The 18400-nt window shown below is 37.9% G+C and overlaps 1 protein-coding gene across 1 annotated transcript; it reads left to right on the top strand.

Annotated features, from left to right (window-relative positions):
- Positions 1-5871: 5871 nt before the first annotated feature.
- On the top strand, positions 5872-16676 carry LOC308695472 (verrucotoxin subunit beta-like; the record flags this gene model as incomplete). Its single annotated transcript, XM_081373628.1, has 3 exons — positions 5872-6052; positions 9300-9400; positions 14008-16676. Exons 2-3 carry the CDS (start codon positions 9301-9303, stop codon positions 16674-16676), a joined length of 2769 nt encoding a protein of 922 aa, XP_081229754.1. The 5' UTR covers positions 5872-6052; position 9300.
- Positions 16677-18400: the final 1724 nt, after the last annotated feature.

The raw sequence follows: 18400 nt of genomic DNA on the forward strand, positions 1-18400 counted from the left end.
ATCGCATGTACCCTTTGCTAACACATTTAGACTACTCTCCCTTATGCTGTCCGAAAGGTATATGATTTTCTTTCTTCAGATGAACACAAATTTTTGAAAAAATAAACTAGACTTTTAGAAAAATTATCCATCTCTTGTGTTCGTGTGTCGAATAATGCAAGTGAATAGACAACAAAATGCTTAAGGTCAAAAAAGTCCAAACACACATCCTGACAATAATCCAAGAGCATTGTAAAGCTCATATGATAAGTGCATAAAACTTCCTGTGTGAACAACACAGCAGGCTATTTGTAGGCTGCATGTAGTCTCTGGAGCATGCACTTGCATTATATTGGCTTACAATAAATGGATCATTTTTCAAAAAATCTCTGTGGAAAGAAAGTCAGATATACATCTGGGATGGCACGAGGGAGAAAAAAAGAGAGAACTTTTTTTGTTTTATATACTGCAGTGGATACTTACTACTGAATGATGGGCTTGTTTCTCTGTTGGTGCTTGGTCTGCTCCGTAAACATTGTTCCAATGCTTGATCTAAAAAATATAACAAAAATATAAATAAAAAAAACATTTTTTTTTAAAGTGTGTTAATTATTACATGTGTGTTAACAGACTATTGATCAGGGTGACATAGAACCATTTTTTTATGTGTTCCTTAAGTGTTATATAAATCTGGAGAACCCTTACTAACATTAACCAGAGTTTTGCTATACTAACCAAATGGTAATAAAGTACTGTAATCAATCCACCATAAAACCATGGTTTCTAAACTTTTACTATGATAAAAACCAAGGTTAATTTAACAAAGGACCCTGGGAACATGTCATTAAAAGAACAGCTCATCCAAAAAATAGAGTTCTCTCTTTATTTAGGCCTACTCCATGTTGTTCCAAAACTGTATGAATCTCTTTTGTAGAACCTTAATTAAGATATCTTGAGAAATGCCTTCATTGTTTTGTTTTCCCATACAATGGGTTCCAATGTTGTTTTATTCCCAACATTCTTGTGTTTCACATAAGTCATTCAGGTTTGAAAATACTTTCATTTTGAAAGAACAAATTTTTGGGTCAGCTAGGCCTGTGAACTCAAGAAGATAGATAAAATATTGTCTGGAGGGTTTGAACCAGTGTGCCTTTGAGCAGAGTTTACATGTTCTGCCTCTATTTCACGTGTATTTTAATATAACAATACTCACCGCATCTGAAGATCACGTGGCTGGATCATATTTATTCCCAAAATTCCTGGATCATGAGGGAAACACACACATACACAGCAATATTAGCTATTTGTATATTAGCATTTTACTAACAGAGACATTTGTGAAAGCTTGCAAAATTGTACTCACCAACTTCAAAACATATTATGATGACTGATCGGTAACGTTAGGCCTAACGTTATAACGTATCCCGCGATCAACAACTATTCAAAAGCCTAGTTTGCATATTCTTCTAGAGTCAAAGAGTGTGGTTCAAGTCCCTCTCCGTCTAAAGAGACAATGTTCTCAGTCATTGCAGTCAAAAACTATGCCGAGTTTTTTTTTTTTTTTTTTTTTACTAACGTTAAGTTAACGTTAGCTGACAATATTTACACATGCTAGCAACACATAACATTAGCCTAAACATGTAAGTATATCGATATAGCTCTAATCGCGTTTAGATTCTCAATTTAACACACTATATTTTGATGTAGCAGACTTGTTTTTATAAAATATAAAGTTATTTAACATTACCTTCCGCAGATTGCAATATGTCCGTTACACGTTGTTAAAATGCGTTGTCCATATTCCTTGTTTGTTCTTCATTTACATCCCGCAGCTCGCTCAAAATAGAAATGTAGCAGTCCGATGTAAAATAATCCATGTTTTAAACAATATTTGCCACAGAACCGACGTATGCTAGTACTGAAGAAGATCCAGAGCAGCAGCACACACACACACACACACACACACACACACACACACACACACACACACACACACACACACACACACACACACACACACACACACACACACACACACACACACACACACACACACACACACACACACACACTCCAACAGACATATTCAAACTTGACCAGTAAAAGGCGCGCATAGTTGTCATTGGCCAGATTCCTGGATGACAGTCTGAACAACCAATCATGCTCAAAATAACTCGGAGAGACAGCCAATAGTGTGGTAACATTGCAATTACAGGGAAAGATGACATGTTTTAAAAGAAAGAATATGAAAAAATATACACGTGCTATTTATTTAGCTGTATTTGTAGGCTGGCTGTTATATTTATTCAATTGGTTAAATGGCGTTTTCATTGCAGTGTATGATTAAAAATTAAACTTAAAATAACTTATATAACAACATATATTTACCACTGCTCTGCTAAACAGCAATTTAACAGAGCAAACAGATTATTAAACAGAGCAAACTGCCTATGTATTCATATAAAATTCTGTATACCTACATGAAAAACTAATGGATTGGTATCTGGGTGACATTATTACATCCATGTGACCCATAATGACCCTTTTGCACTTTAACAAATGATTGACCTTTCCTTTAGAAACACTCTAATAATGTCTTGCTTTTCACCCTGTGTGGCACTGTTACCGTACACAACCTGTTGGTTTAGGGTTAATCCTCTGTCCAACACAACACTTTGCTAACATTGGCATAATTTGCAACATAAAGTTGCAACATATACCCCGGGTTTCACAGGCAAGGCTTAAGCCTGTAGTCCCAGACTAAAATGCACATTTCAGCTGTTTTACCTGAAAGCAACTTGCACTGACTTATCTTAAAATATGTCAGTGCCATTGTTTTGTCTCAAGATGGTGTGTCAGTGAGAAACATTGAGGAATACCACAATACCTATACTGTAGCAGTGACATTGTCAGGCTTTTCTATTTACAATGAAGTAAGCTAATACCTGCACAAAATATGAGCATTATAATATAACAATATAATATGTAATGATACAGTGGCTTCATAAATTAATTTAAAACATAAAAAAAAAAATTGTAAAACCTCATGAATACAAACTTCCCAGGAGGACCTAAACGCACCATATGTTCCACCATGAACCCTGTTGGCCTGCTGTCTGACCAGCAAGGTCAATTTAACATGAATTGTGCAGTTTGCTTGTATCCAGAATTACAGAGTTTAAATGTAAAAATACACTTAAATCTAAAACTAATAACATTTACTTAAAAATGACAACACAAGGATATATGTTAAATTGTTAGTATGGATATAAACCTTTAATATAATGAGCTACATATTTAATTACACAATTTGATTGTAATTTTACACAACTTTGTATGTAATAAAAAAAAAAAACAGAAAAACACTGTATAAGTAATACAGTAATTGTCCTGTGAAAAAAATAAGAATCACTGTAATTTGTAATTAATGATATAATCCTTAAATTAACAGTCAATTAATTAATTTACAGATATTGTTTGTAATTTTACAGAGTTTTGAATATAATTTTTTAAAAAACAGAAAAATTCTGTATAAATAATACAGTAATTGTCCTGTGAAAAAAATAAGAATCACTGTAATTTGTAATTAATGATATAATCCTTAAATTAACAGTCAATTAATTAATTTACAGATATTGTTTGTAATTTTACAGAGTTTTGAATATAATTAAAAAAAACTGAAAAATACTGTATAAATAATACAGTAATTGTCCTGTGAAAAAAATAAGAATCACTGTAATTTGTAATTAATGATATAATCCTTAAATTAACAGTCAATTAATTAATTTACAGATATTGTTTGTAATTTTACAGAGTTTTGAATATAATTTAAAAAAACAGAAAAATACTGTATAAATAATACAGTAATTGTCCTGTGAAAAAAATAAGAATCACTGTAATTTGTAATTAATGGTAGAATCCTTAAATTAACAGTCAATTAATTAATTTACAGATATTGTTTGTAATTTTACAGAGTTTTGAATATAATTTACAATAACAGAAAAATACTCTAAAAAAATACAAAAATTTAGAGTTATTCTCTGTAAAATTAGGATTTTTTTTTACAGTGCTCTTTACCATTCCAATACAATTCCACATAGAATAAGGTTTTGTGTGTGCTCTTTTACTGTCATATGATGGTCACACACATCTTACTGTAAGTAAGTAAATACTGTAAAAAAAATTAGAGGAGAGAGTAAAAAATATATATATATTTTTTTTTTTTGTGTGTGTGTGTGTGTGTGTGTGTGTTGTACTGTGTAGTACATGAATGAATAAAAATGTGCCAATGTATCCATTGGTTGTGTCTTTGGTGTTCATCATGTGAAAAGGTTTGTGAGGCGGGGAACCACAAGTAACATAACTTACCAGTTTTGGAAATTTTGTTTTGAATTTATTGCACCAGTGTGTTAGACTATGTTGTAGTGTGTGTGATTTTGAGGGCTTGTGTGTCCAGTGTGAGGGCAAAGTTAGGTTTTTCAGCAAGAGTGAATGGTTTTGAGTGTAGAGCTTCATTTTGAACTGAAAATAGGATGTTTGGGGAATTGGGTGAGACGTTATGGATTTGTGTTTACTGTTTTGAGAATATGAGGCATAGTTTCAAGAAATGTGTTTAAGCAATCGAGAAAAACTGTAAGAGATTTCTTATGAGGGCTTGAGGTATTTTCCAGTACTTCTACTTGTACTGAAGTAAATTATTTCTTAAGTAGCAATACTTTTACTTGAGTACAATTTTTTAGAACTATTTTCATTCACTATGCTTAGTGAATTCTGAATTTCAAAACTTAAATACAAGCGTATATTTAATGGTGCAGTCTGTAAGAATGACAATTAGTGGTTGAGATAGGTATTGCAGCCCAAATTCAAAATATCGGAGATCGTCGTTTCTCCCGCCTCCTGCTCCTCAGACTGGACGGCGCTCACACGGGTTGCCAGTTTGAGCACACGCAACAGGAACGAGCACAATGGATAATGAAAATTGCCAAAGTGCTGTATCACAGACCAAAACAATAACAAACAATCTGGAAAAGCACATTTCAAAGTAAAATAACTGGCAGGTTTTCAGAGAAACTTGTATGCGTACCTGTAAACTTAGCATGTTTCCTTAATATATGCAAATATATTATGGTATTTTTATGCTTTAGTAGAGTGAAAAAGTTATATACAGCACATTTAAAGTGTATTTAAGTGCTCTTTGGCATCCTGTACTTCATCTAGAATGTTAAACCACAATGGAGAGCAATACAATACAATATAGTCACACCAAAGCAATGCTCTCCCACATATTTTGCTATTCTAACTGCGCTTATTTCCGTTGTTGGTATAAGCTGCAGTAGATGGTAATAGCCAAGAAATCATACTGATAATGTGTCATACGGCAATGCTGCAGACTGAACCACAGTAGGGAAACCACAAACAGACACACATATTTATCATGAACAACAATCTACAGACACCTTTTCAAACCTATACATCTATGTCACAGTCTAAGCCTAAAACTTATGGGATTAAATAAATCCTAAAGTTCATCTTCTCCAGTGAGACATTTATACACTATTATCTTCATTTACACATATTAATTTCAAGAATTACTATCTGAGATTAAAGGAATATTTATGCTAATCAATATTAAATGGCATCAGTTCACACAACACAAACATGGTGACATTTATAAACATGATTTACTCACTTTATCACTTTATTTCACCTCAAAACACACACACACACTATTCTTGTCATTTTTTATGTATGCGTACTCTGTGTCTCTGCACACTAACATTCTTCTCTTCAAAGAATTTGTAATGTCACTCCTCATCCTCTATAGCAGATGTTACTCTTTGTGGTCTGTAAGTTTCCTCTTGAGTGGGAGGAGTTTAACCTGAAATTGAAAGTGATAGTTTGAATCTGACCAGCTTGTGAAAGACAATCGCATCTCGGCACAGAAGGAAATAACTTTAAATTAATTTAAAAGTGTTTAAGAAAAGGTTTTAAGCGTTTTATGAGTCTAATGAAAAAAAAGACAAGTCCAACTCCTTAAGATAAAATAAAGGAGGAGCTTTGAGGAACAGAAAAAGTGAGTGATGCTTCATACAAAAATAAATGCTTCGCAGTTATAAACATGAAAGGGTTATAAAATATATGAAGAATGGCTGCTGTAGATTCATGTCTCACACTGGAACTGTTTTTTTTTTCTAAATATGTTAAATGATATTTTAATGCTTCTACCTGGTGTGCAGCAGAGCCATAGAGAGAAAGAGTTGCGACACTCCCATAGACCTCCGTTGTAAAAAATGGCGGTGCTTTTAACCGCCTACTTCCGGGATATGAAGATCGGAATAGTTCCAAACACTGTCATTTGGGCGTTGGACACCATTCACTTACATTGCTGCGCGTCGAGTTGTTCCAGAGTTAAGTTGCTGAAATATCGACCTCTTTTGAATTGTCAACTGTCTATATTGTTTCAGAGGCCCTTTGCGATGCTTATACTGGTCTTCATTTGTACATGCACAGCGTAATTATTTATATTTTATGTTGGTTGTTTCAACCAATTTTCAAGCACTGCCTGCTAGCTAGTTAGCTAGCGCGACTTCGTCAGCTAAGAGTTCGGTAATGAATCGCTGCCACCTTTATAGCAACTTTTATTTAATTAATTTTTTTTGGGATATACTAACTTTTCATTATGTTTTATTGTCTTGAGTGAAGCGGCTTGTGAGAACAATGCTGGACCTCTAGGATTGTTACAGGGTGTCTACAGATATGAACAAGTTAAATTTAAGACTTTTTAAGACCTTTTTAATGCCACTTTGAATGAAATTTAAGACCAAACCTGTGATGGAAATACACATTATATTACATGCGTATATATTAAGGGTGTAACGGTTCACGAAATTCACGGTTCAGTTCGATACGATACACTTGTGTCATGGTTCGGTTCGGTACGTTTTTGATACAGCATAAAGAAATAAATGCCAGAGAAATTTCCTTGATTTAAATTTTCTATTCTTTTTTATATTAAAACTAACATAATAAAGTATGATTATTTTTTTTTACTTTGAGCAATTCTAGAGCTATAATTGACTCTTCTTAGGAGCATATAAAACAAAACAGCTCCTTGGAAAAAATGAAATGTCATATTGTAGTATAAACAAAGGTTTAGTTCAGATTAACATTTGAGGGCAGCAATTGTATGCATAATGTCAACGCGTTACTTGAAGGCATTATAGCCTACTATTCCTGCCAAACGTCCATGGTTGCAGTTAGTGTTACTACAGTAAATCCATGGTGAATGTTGCTGATCTGTGGACACTGATAGTTCATTCATGGCACAGTGTTTCTTCCAGGTTTCCATGTCAGCGCTGTTTGATCCGTTAATAACGGAGAAATATGAATGCTACTCACTAGATCTCGCAGCGATGTTATTACTTCTGTCAGTTCTGTGGCGAATTCAAATGCTTTCTTTACTGCATCTCTTATTAGCGCTGTGTAGTAACAGTGTCGCATGATCACGATCGGCTCGCGCTGCACTGGTCCTTCAACCACACAATAACGAGCAGTTTCGTTCCGCTTGCATTTTACGTTTGCCATTTGATGTTGGGCAATATTGTGGTCGCGCCGGCGTCTCTTACATTATGAGCGCGCTTGCCACGCGCAACGCGCCAACATTTGAAATAACGAAACAGCGTTACCAGAAAAAGCCTACATTATCCTTATTATGTTTATGTAATAAAATCTGAATCATTCTCGCGATTCGATGCTTCACTGGTTATTTGACTGGAGAAATTTTAGCGGTAACGTGACCAGAAATATTTAAGACCTATCGAATCTGAATTTAAGACATTTTAATACTTTTTAAGGCCTTTTATTAGGAAAACTTTATTTAAGACTTTTTAAGACTTTTTAAGGACCCGCGGCCACCCTGTGTTATGGCCATCACCAGTCCTGTCTGTTTCATGGATCACCTGCCCCTGGTTTTTGTTTTTCTTGTTCACACACTCACACAAGCACACATTTTTGTTGTCTGTCATTGTTTAATAAAAAATATTTTATTTGAAAATTTTGTATCAGCCATGCTTACATTCGTTTTTAATCTGTTATAGTTTTGATAATGTGTATGGCTTAATCTTAAAATAATATTCTCTTAACATGATCATGTTTCACGTTGTGGTCCTGGGGGTGGCCACTTTCATCAGAAGAAGTGAGCTAGCTTAAGCGATTTCTGAACGGACCGCCACGGCAGACCTCTTTGCGTGATCACGAAGGTAGGCTAATGGCTGAATCAAAATTTATAAACAAAATCACGGGAATCAATAGCCTAATACAGCCCAGTTGTGCTAAAATAAATATCATGAGACGTCTATCATCAGATGAATGATATGGAAAAGTTAAGTTAGAGCCGCTAAAGCCAGTGCTACTACCCATGCGAACATGAACACTAAGCTTTTCCCTCCAAAAATATAGCCTAAAACTTATCTCCAAATGCAAAATTGACATTAACAAAATGCAATAATGCAATAACAGCTGAAAAAGTACTTGGGTGTGTGTTTTATTTTATATTTACCATTCAATAATGCAATTGCTGCTGTCTGTCCCATAGAAGAGCATGACAGCCAGCGTATGTTTTGGAACTATTGGGGCTTCCATGAACCACGTGACAGCCATAGCGGCGACATCAAAGAGTGTCGCAACTCTTTCTCTCTATGGCTCTGGTGTGCAGGCCTGAGGTCAGTCACAGAGATTGAATTTGTAAAGAGGCTAAGATAGTATGAAAAATACCAAACTGATATTAATTATAAACATGATGATGTAGTATAAACATGACAAGGTCTTAATTACAGGTAAACCAGGAACAGTGAACTCCAGAAAGAACGTTAGTCGAAAAATATAAAAGAGAAATTAAAGTGGTGGAGTAATAAAGTTTTAAGTCTCACAATAACAGCTAATAGGAAGTACTCTATATTCTCCAATGCTTAAAAAGACAGAGATTTAAACAAAAATGCATTATTCAGATTAATGCTTATTATAATATTACCATTAATCTTTTACTTTATTTTTATTTCTATACATAGTGGAAAACAACCCAATCTCTCTCCAGCGATGATATCAGAATATTATAAATATATCGGAATATTATTAAATGATGTTATTGCTGCATTAAATGGCATTTAACTAAATACTATAAATCGAACTTCAGACTATAAATCGAAGACACTTGGTGCAAAGTGAACTTTATACTTTTATATCAACATATTTTAATATGTGGGAGTTCACATACAGTAACTGTTACCTCGCTGATCTGTTTCTGCTCTGTGTTTTGTCTTTAGTATGGATTCAGTGGGAGTGAATGTGACTGAAACAGCAGCTCTTGGGAGACCCTTCCAGCTTGGCATGCTGTATGACTGCAGAAAGGATGAATTAATACCAGGTATCAATATATAAATTAAATCTGAGAACTAATAACAACATATAAGAGACTTAACCAGACCTGCACTAGCAGTACATAGTCTATGTCAGGGTTCTGCTCTAGCACCCTTGTCTGAATTGTCCTTGTTTCATGTTTCAATGTACATTTTGTGCTTGAGGGCTTTGTGCCTCATGCTATAGCCTTTTTGCTCTGGTCTTGGCTCAAGTCATGTACACAAGTTCTGTTTCATACCTCCTGACCACCAGAGGCAGTGTTTAAGCACTAGTGGATTATCACAGAGCCAGCTAGATATGTCAAGATAATATACCAACAGAGTCACATAGAAATGCAGGCTAAGCCTTGAGGGTAATAGCTACATTAGCTCAGCGTTCAGTCTATTTCGCTTTCTCCCTTGACTGAGATCTTCAATCGATTTCTGTGCTTTCAAGTGCAGTTTACTACTAGCTGTGACAGTGCGCTTCTAAGAAATTTGGATCTGTATTGAATTGTGTCAACATTTGGTGAGTTTTTGTTGTTATTGGACATATTTTATGATCTGTCTGTAACATTTTGTGCTTCCCTGTGATATCCAGTTGCTAGTGTTCATCACATTGATATGTTGACGGTTCCCTGGCATCTTTATTATTTATATGCAGATTGTGTGATACACTGTGCTCCTCTGTGCAATCCGATGACCAATTGTCAAGGTGTGGTTATATTCTCGTTACTGCTCGACTTATTATAACCTTGTAGCAAAGGTTTCTCTTTTACTGAAGTGATCATGGCTCACGATTCTATTGCTATCGGATTCCCATTGATATGTAAGCTGTGTTCTAATACGCTTCTCCCTGACAGTGGCCATGATATTTGTCTGTCTGTCCTGTTTGGGAATTCAGCATTTGAGAGAAGCTATCATAATCTGCTGTAACATCTGCTGGTGCCCCGAATCAAAGAAGAAAGCAACTTCACAGGGTGAGCATATGTAGGAGACCTCTCTTTCTAAGACAGTTGCTGTCCTTAGAGATGTCAGAGCTAAATGTCTCCTTCAATTGCTTCAGCCTGTGGTGCCTGCCATGCCTGTAACTATAACACGACAAAGAGGGTTCAAGAGAATTGAGGAAGAGCCTTTTAGTTCGTCTTCTCCTACACATCATGCAATGTGTAGGAGAACACAAGTGCTTCTGATTCTTTTATCCAAGATAATTTTGATGATGTACCCCTGATGAGGTACATGAGTTTTTTTTTTCATAGCAGCTGGATGTTCTATTATTGATTTGGTTTAGTCAGGACTAACTCTGTCCTTCTGGGATGGTTCTTAAGATGGTCCTCCTTGGATGGTTTCCCAGTTTCTTAGATTCAGTTTCAAGGAAGAAGTCCACCAATTCAAGGTCCTACCTTTCAGACTGTCTCTGGCCCCTCATGTCTTCACAGGGTGCATGACTACAGCTCTTTATCTGCTATGGTTCAGAACGATGCAAATCCTGCCTTGTTTGGATGACTGGCTGCTGTCTGCTTCCAAAAGACAGCAAGATGTCCACAATACCAGGTTTCTTTTGGAGCATGGGCGGAAGCTGGGTCTTGCGAAGAATGAGGCAAAGAATTGCCTGATTCCAGTGCAATCAATTACTTGACTTTACTTGACTTGACAAGTAATTCAATTACTTGAATTGGAATGACTTCTTTGCAATTTGTTGTGGCCATTTCTGTGTATTATGTATCAATTAATGGTTCTTCTCTTGGTTCTCATACTCTTGTAGTTTTAAAAGGGTGTGAGACAGTTAAGGCCTTTGTACGCGACTTTGTTTTGTTGATTGTTTGCAAGACAGCTGACTTTAAGTAGGTATCTTTAAAAACTGCTTTTTTTTGCTTTTTTTTACCATCACTTTTGCAAAGCTTTTAAGCGAGTTACATGCGTCTGTTAGTGAGTTATGCCTGCGTTGTTTTCCGGACGTTTCTGGTGTTGTGCTTCGACCAAATCAACCTTTTCTTCCCAAACTTCTGCTTCCTCAAATTGCAAATCAGTTGATTAATTTGGATGCTTTACAGTATGCATATCAATCAGATCAGTCAAGGTATCACCTCTTGGTGTCTAGTAAGGGGCCACAATATCAAAGCAAAGAGTGTCAAAGATTGTAGGTCTGATCACTATGGCATACAAGAAAAACCAAAAGCCTCTGCCACGAGGTATCTCTTGTCATTCCACTAGGGCTGTGTCTAAATCTTAGGCTGATTTTAGAGGAGTTTCTATGGTGGATTTTTGTACAGCGCATATTGGGCTTCTCCCTGTACTCTTGCCTGCTTCTACAACATTGCCAACCCTTATGCTGTCAGTTCAGCAGTTCTTCAGGAGCAACCTTGACTATTTTGCAAGTCAGTGGCATTGTTCATGACTATGTTGGTAGGAGTCATTCACTAATGCTTAAGCACTGCCTCTGGTGGCCGGGAGGAATGAAACAGAATGCTAATTACATAGGTAACAGTGGTTCTCTGAATTCCGGAAGCGGCCTGCTCAGCCATGACATCGAGCCCCCGCTAATCCTCCAAGCGGTTGGTGAAACACCACCCCTTAGACAGGCAACCCAGAGATGAAAGGAGCTGCTCTTCCCCCGGAGGAGGACCATGTGGAGAATCTTTTGTTCAGATTTGTTCTTTCACAAATTTTCAATGAAGAGTAGTTTCCTCTATCTCTGGGTCCCAAGAGGGCGTGTTTGCATGTGTGCAATGCCTTGCCATCCTCAGCCCCCTCTTCTGTCGCCACTGGGCAGCTGCGTGTGTTTTGAGGACATGAGGAAGCCTCCTCACGCACCCTCTGCCCAACCATGGAACCCGATAAGTGTTGCAACACACACTCAGACCCCACTTCGGGCCGTTATGCCATCCGAGTCGGGTCCTTGCGTTCCACCTCGCTGCCCCACTGGGGGTAAGTGTTTGGTTGTATGCTTGTACGGTCTCTGGGGGCCTAGCTAGCACTCCCCAGCCCATCTCGCTGGCTCATTCGGATTATCAGACTTGCCTATGCAATTCAGTTTACCCGCCGTCCCCCCAAGTTAAGGGGCATTCAATTCACCTCTGTGCAGGACAAGGGTCCTCCTATCTTACGGGTGGAGATCGCAGTCCTACTGGCAAAGGACGCAATAGAGCCGCTCCCTCCAGCTGATATGTTGAGACTTCCTGGTAAAATAAAGGTAAAATAAAAAAATAAAATATGTGAAGATACAGCCGCTTCTTCATTGTACCCAAGAAAGGCTGTGGGTTACGGCCAATCTTGGCCCTGCGAGTGTTCAAAATGCTATGTCAATGTGCATCCGTCCCCGAGATTGGTTTGCAGCAATCGACCTGAAGGACGTGTACTTTCATGTCTCGATTCTCCCTCGACACAGACTGTTCCTACCCCTTGTGTTCGAAGGGTGGGCATATCAGTAAAAAGTCCTCCCCTTTGGGCTGTTCTTGTCACCTCAGGTCTTCAATAAGTTTGCAGAAATGGAATTCGTCGGTATGTTCTGTTGTGATGTTCCAAAAAATTATGCAAATCTCGCATGCAAATGTGCATTGGCTTGTTTAGTTTACAAGTAACAACTAGGCTCTCAGGCAAGATCCCAATTCATCAGAATGTTCCAATGTGACGTCTCCATTCCCTCCTTTAGGGAACAAGGGTTACATACGTAACAGAGACGTTACCTATGTAACTAGCGTTACTTTTTCTAGCTTCTTTTCTACAGTTATTTACTATAGTTTTCTAGTCTAGTTATTTTCTCTAGTTGTCTGTTTTAGCTGTTTACTTTAATCTTCTGGTCTAGTGTTCTACTTTAGATATTTGTTTTAGTTATTTCTTCTCACCAGTTTTTCTAGTTATTGCTTTAATCATTTACTGTGCTGTGCTTCATCTTGCTGTCTTGTGTCTTTTTTCTGGACTTGTGGTGCCTTGTCTTATTACTGTCCTGTTGTGCTGTATGCCTTGTGTGTTCTAGTGCTCTTTCCAGTCCTGCCCTGCCAGAGGTTCTTGGGGCAGAGTTTCTCTCCACCGGTTGTCCTGGGCTTTTGCCCGGTACCTGAGCTCTCTGTACTCCACTTATGATTGGCCTGTTTCCTGTCTGGTTATTAGGGTGGTCTGTCCCTGTCACTGCCTCCTGCCTGGTCCTACCTATGCCACCCATTGAGCCCTTCAAACTGTCTTCTGCTTGGGGCTGATTCCCAGAAACGTCCTCAGCCTGTCTCTCTCATCCCTTTGACCTCTCCCTGCTGGTTGGAGTCAGGGTCAGGACTTGGTGGCCCACTGCTTTTGTCTTAAGTGTCTGTCAAGAAAGTTCCTGTGTTGCATCTCTCTTGATTTGGGCCTTCTTTCTATACAGAGTCTACAATATTTGATCCTCAAGACACTTTCTTTGTTCTTTCTGATGCCATAGTTTTACTCAACATAGGCTAGAAATAACCATGAAACTGTTTGTAGTTTTGCTGAAAAGGTCTTTATATTGTATATTCTAGTCAAATACCCTAAAAACAGATAGGGCAACCACCTTCAGCTGCACCTTCATTAACCACCTTCAGAATGTGTCTCTCTATAATTTTTAAACAAAATGTAATTTCTAATAAATTGACTGTTGAGTTAAAACACATTTTTCCTGTTGCAGGGGTCAGACTTTGGAGTAAAGAGCAGCTGCAGCAGAATAGTTCCGCTCATTCTCAAATTAATACAAGGTTCAATGTTACAGCTTCAGACTCCATTCAGGACAAGTCTAAAATACTAAATATTGACAGTGGACTCAAACTGAGTCTTTTAAGTGATCTCATCCATGTTAGTGGAGCAGCAAAGTATCTCAAAGACACCAAGACGTCTTTCAAACAGCAGAGACTGACGCTACATTATCATTCAACCAGCAGGTTTGAAGAACTGACCATGAATCATTTGCCTTCTGGAAATAATGCTGAGGATGATGATACAGCTACACACGTGGTGACAGCAGTGCTGTATGGAGCAGATGCCTGCTTTGTTTTTGATAGAGAGGTTTCCTCAGATGAGGACAAAAAAACAGTAAAAGGAGAAGTAAAAGTGGCTCTTGAGAAACTACAAGGCATCGTTTCAGTAGATGCAAATGTTGATCTAAGTGTAAATCACAATCAGAAAACTGCAGTAAAAAAATTCACTTGTACATTTTATGGCGACTTCCAGCTACCGTCTAACCCGACCTCTTTTGAAGATGCTTTGAAGGTTTTTGCTGATCTTCCAAAACTTCTGAAAGAAAACCAAGAGCTGGCGGTTCCACTGAGAGTTTGGCTTTATCCTCTGGACAAACTTCACTCAAGAGCTTCAAAACTTCATAAAGACATCAGCATGGACCTAGTCGTGGAGATTGAATCAGTGATTGAGAGTTTAAATACAACAGAGATGAAATGCAGTGACCTTCTGAAAGACTCGGCTGCTCTGACTTTTGCTGCATTTAATGATAAAATTCTGCACATGAAGCAAAACTGCTACAAGTACAAGTTGAGACTCGTGAAGACGCTTGGCTCTCTGCTGCCAAACATCCGTGGAAATGTGATGAAGGAAACTGCACTGGATGATCTTGTACAAAAACATGATGAATCTCCATTCAGAGGACATGACCTTGCAGAATGGCTGAAAGTTAGAGAGAAAGAGTCTAATATCATTAACACAATCCTCAGACAGCTGAAGGATGCTGGTGCACAGGTAGAAGTCAACCTAGATGCCATCTTGATGGATCTGGAAGTTGGAAATCTGGTCAGCTACACATTCACATCACTGAACTGCTCAGATGTGCTCCATAAACAAAAGGCATATCTGAGTCCTTCAACACAAGGAGGAACTGATGAGAAAAGCCCTGATTCAATGCAAAAGTCTTGGCTCACTACTGAGATCCAACAGATCATGAGGAGCAACTTAAATATTTTTAAGAATTTGATTGATTCAAAAGACCGTGAACCAGCCAAGTTTATTGTTTCCTCAAATGAAATGGAGAATAATCCAGGTTCTTGCATTCTCCTGTATGAAAATGGATGTAATGAAGCTATTTGCTTTATTCCTCCATCCAAACCAGCCTGTCCAGTCACTGAAGAGGTCAAAGAAAACACTGTGATTTTAAAGGTTCCTCCATCATGTCCTGCTACAGTGGAGCTCAGATTACTGTATAAACCGAAGCAGGACACAGTCTGGAGATCTGAACCTGTGCTGAAGGATGAAGACACAGTTACTCTGACTGATCTGAGAGAAGAAACTGAGTATGACATCAAGTGTGCAGCGGTGGGGAAACTCAACTACACCGTAGACAGTGATGTCATCCATCTAAGGGTCATAGAGAAGAAGCTTATCATGGCAACAGAGTCTGTCATTGAAAATCTGAGTTTTACCGAAAACAAGTGCAGTGAACTTTTGCAAGACACCAGGATAACCACATTCAGTTCATGTCACAAAAAGATTGAAGATATGAGGCAATACTGCCAAATCTACAGACAAGATTTTGATAAGACAATTAATTCGCTGATCCGGTCCGTTCAAGCCTGTGAAGAAGAAACTTGTGCTTTGACCAATCTTCTACAAGCTCACGAGGAGTCTCCATTTAACACACATGACTTAATGGAGTGGATTAGAGAGAAAGAGAAAGAATTAAATACAGTTGGGGAGTTTCTTCAACAATTATTGGACTGTGGAGCTGAAGTGAAAATTAGCTTAGACACAGTTTTGTCAGATATTAAGGTGGAGAATGTGGTTTGCTACATGTTTAGTTCTCTTGAGCAGACAGACAAGCTGCTTTCTGAACAAGAAAATTACCTGAAAACTCAAACAGTGAGGAAGAATCCAGAAATGTCTCCTCATGCTTTGACGTGGCTCACTGGAACCATCAGGGAGAAAATGAGAGAACATTTAATAATGTTTAAGGAGCTAATGACATCACATGGCAGTCAATCGACTAAATTTATAGTCTTCTCAAAGGAAACAAAGAATAATCCTGGCTCTTGCATTCTCCTTTATAAACATGGATGTGATGAAGCTGTTTGCTTTACTCCTCCATCACAACCAGCCTGTCCAATCACTAAAGAGGTCAAAGGTGACACTGTGATTCTGATGGTTCCTCCATCATGTCCTGCTACAGAGGAGCTCAGATTACTGTACAAACCGAAGCAGGACACAGTCTGGAGATCTGAACCTGTGCTGAATGATCAACACACAGTTACTCTGACTGATCTGAGACCAGGAACTGAGTATGAGATCAAATGTGCAGCGGTGGGGAAACTCAACTACACCATAGACAGTGACGTGATCAAAGTCGTCACTAAGGTATGAGTATCATTTATCAAATATCAGCTAAAGAAAAACATTTATTAAGTGATTGAATAGAAATACATGCATATTTATAAATGACTTGTACTTTATATATAATTTTTTTCCTTTATTGCCAATTTTATCATTTAATCAGTTGTTAATTATAATCAAATGTGTCTTTCAGCAAAGTACAAGGAACCAAGCAGTTAAGAGTGGGTAATATTTTTCTATATATGTATATGAAATATTTAATATTTGACCATAAACCAAATGTATCTGTGAAGCTAAATGCTGTAAATGTGCATTATAGCTTATGCCTTCCACTAAAATAGATCAACCATGATAAATGTTTTTACCAGGTGTACACAGAGAGGGGAGAGAGGATTATGAAAGAGAGGATGAGGAGCAGATGAATAAAATCTGTGCTGAAACAGATGATTCAGTTCAGGTGAGTGTTCAGAGAAACCTGGAGAGATCTAAATCATATTCTTCATTGTTTGTCACTACATTAATCTAGTATAATATCCCATTAAGGGAAACAGATAGTAATAGTCTGCTGAACTACAGTTACACTGAAAGCGTTTTGATTGAATGCACAGAAAATAAGACTTTTTGGAAATAGTCTCATTTTGCAACTCCCCCAGAGTTAAACATTTTAGTTTTACCGTTTTCAAATCCATTCAGCCAAACTCCGGGTCTGGCGGTACCACTTTTAGCATAGCTTTGGATAATGAATTGAACCGGACAAGACCATTAGCATCTCTCTCAAAAAAATGACCAAAGAGTTTCAATATTTTTCCTATTTAAAACTTGACTCTTCTGTAGTTACATCGTGTACTAAGATCGACTGAAAATGAAAAGTTGCGATTTTCTAGGCTGATATGGCTAGGAACTATACTCTTCATTCCTGCGTAATAATCAAGAAACTTTGCTGCCGTACCATGAGTCCAGCGGGCGTAATGATATGACGCAGTGCCTGAAAATAGTCCCCAGCTCTGTAACTTCCATCGTGACCGGGACCAGAGCCCGTCTACGGAGAGCCTGTCCACTCCCTATTAAGCCCTATTGTACCGAATTTTGGTTGTAGTACCACCAGAGTTCCACTGGGGGTGCTCGCCATGAGTGCAGAATCAATGGGAGTCAATGGGGCTAGACGGCTAAATTTGTCTCTTACACCCGATTGCCGTTGAGAAATCTCAGATGTGATTGTAGATTTTGCAAGTTCAACATGGGTTTTAGGTTGAAAGTTGAATGAACGAGTACTTATGTCGTTTTGATTTCTTACAGGTTGAGTTGTTGTTGCCCATAACACGCTAGCATTCTGCTAATGACGTCAGCATTCTGACGTCATTGACATTTTGAAAGACTTTTTTAAAGCAAATAAGTGACTCTAAAAAATCTAACACCCAGCAATGTGTAATTTCTTTGCATCTCCTTTCGAATACAACATTCAAATTACTAGATAAAAAATTATATCCTGAGAAAAGTGGATTTTGAGGGGTATACCGCCATTGACCTCCATTCATTCTGCACTCGTCCTGTGAGCGCCCTCATATGGAATCGGAGTGGAACTGCAACCAGTTCAGAAGCCGGAAGTGTAGTGAGAGTGAAACTTCTCGCCATATTAGACATTCTCTGCCGGGACTAAGTTTGTCTAACCTATTAGACCTATTTTCAGGCGCTGCGTCATATCATTACGCCCGCTGGACTCATGGTACGGCAGCAAAGTTTCTTGATTATTACGC

This window comes from Scardinius erythrophthalmus, assembly GCF_964197995.2.
Source record: "Scardinius erythrophthalmus genome assembly, chromosome: 1".
Classification (NCBI taxonomy): Eukaryota; Metazoa; Chordata; class Actinopteri; order Cypriniformes; family Leuciscidae; genus Scardinius; species Scardinius erythrophthalmus.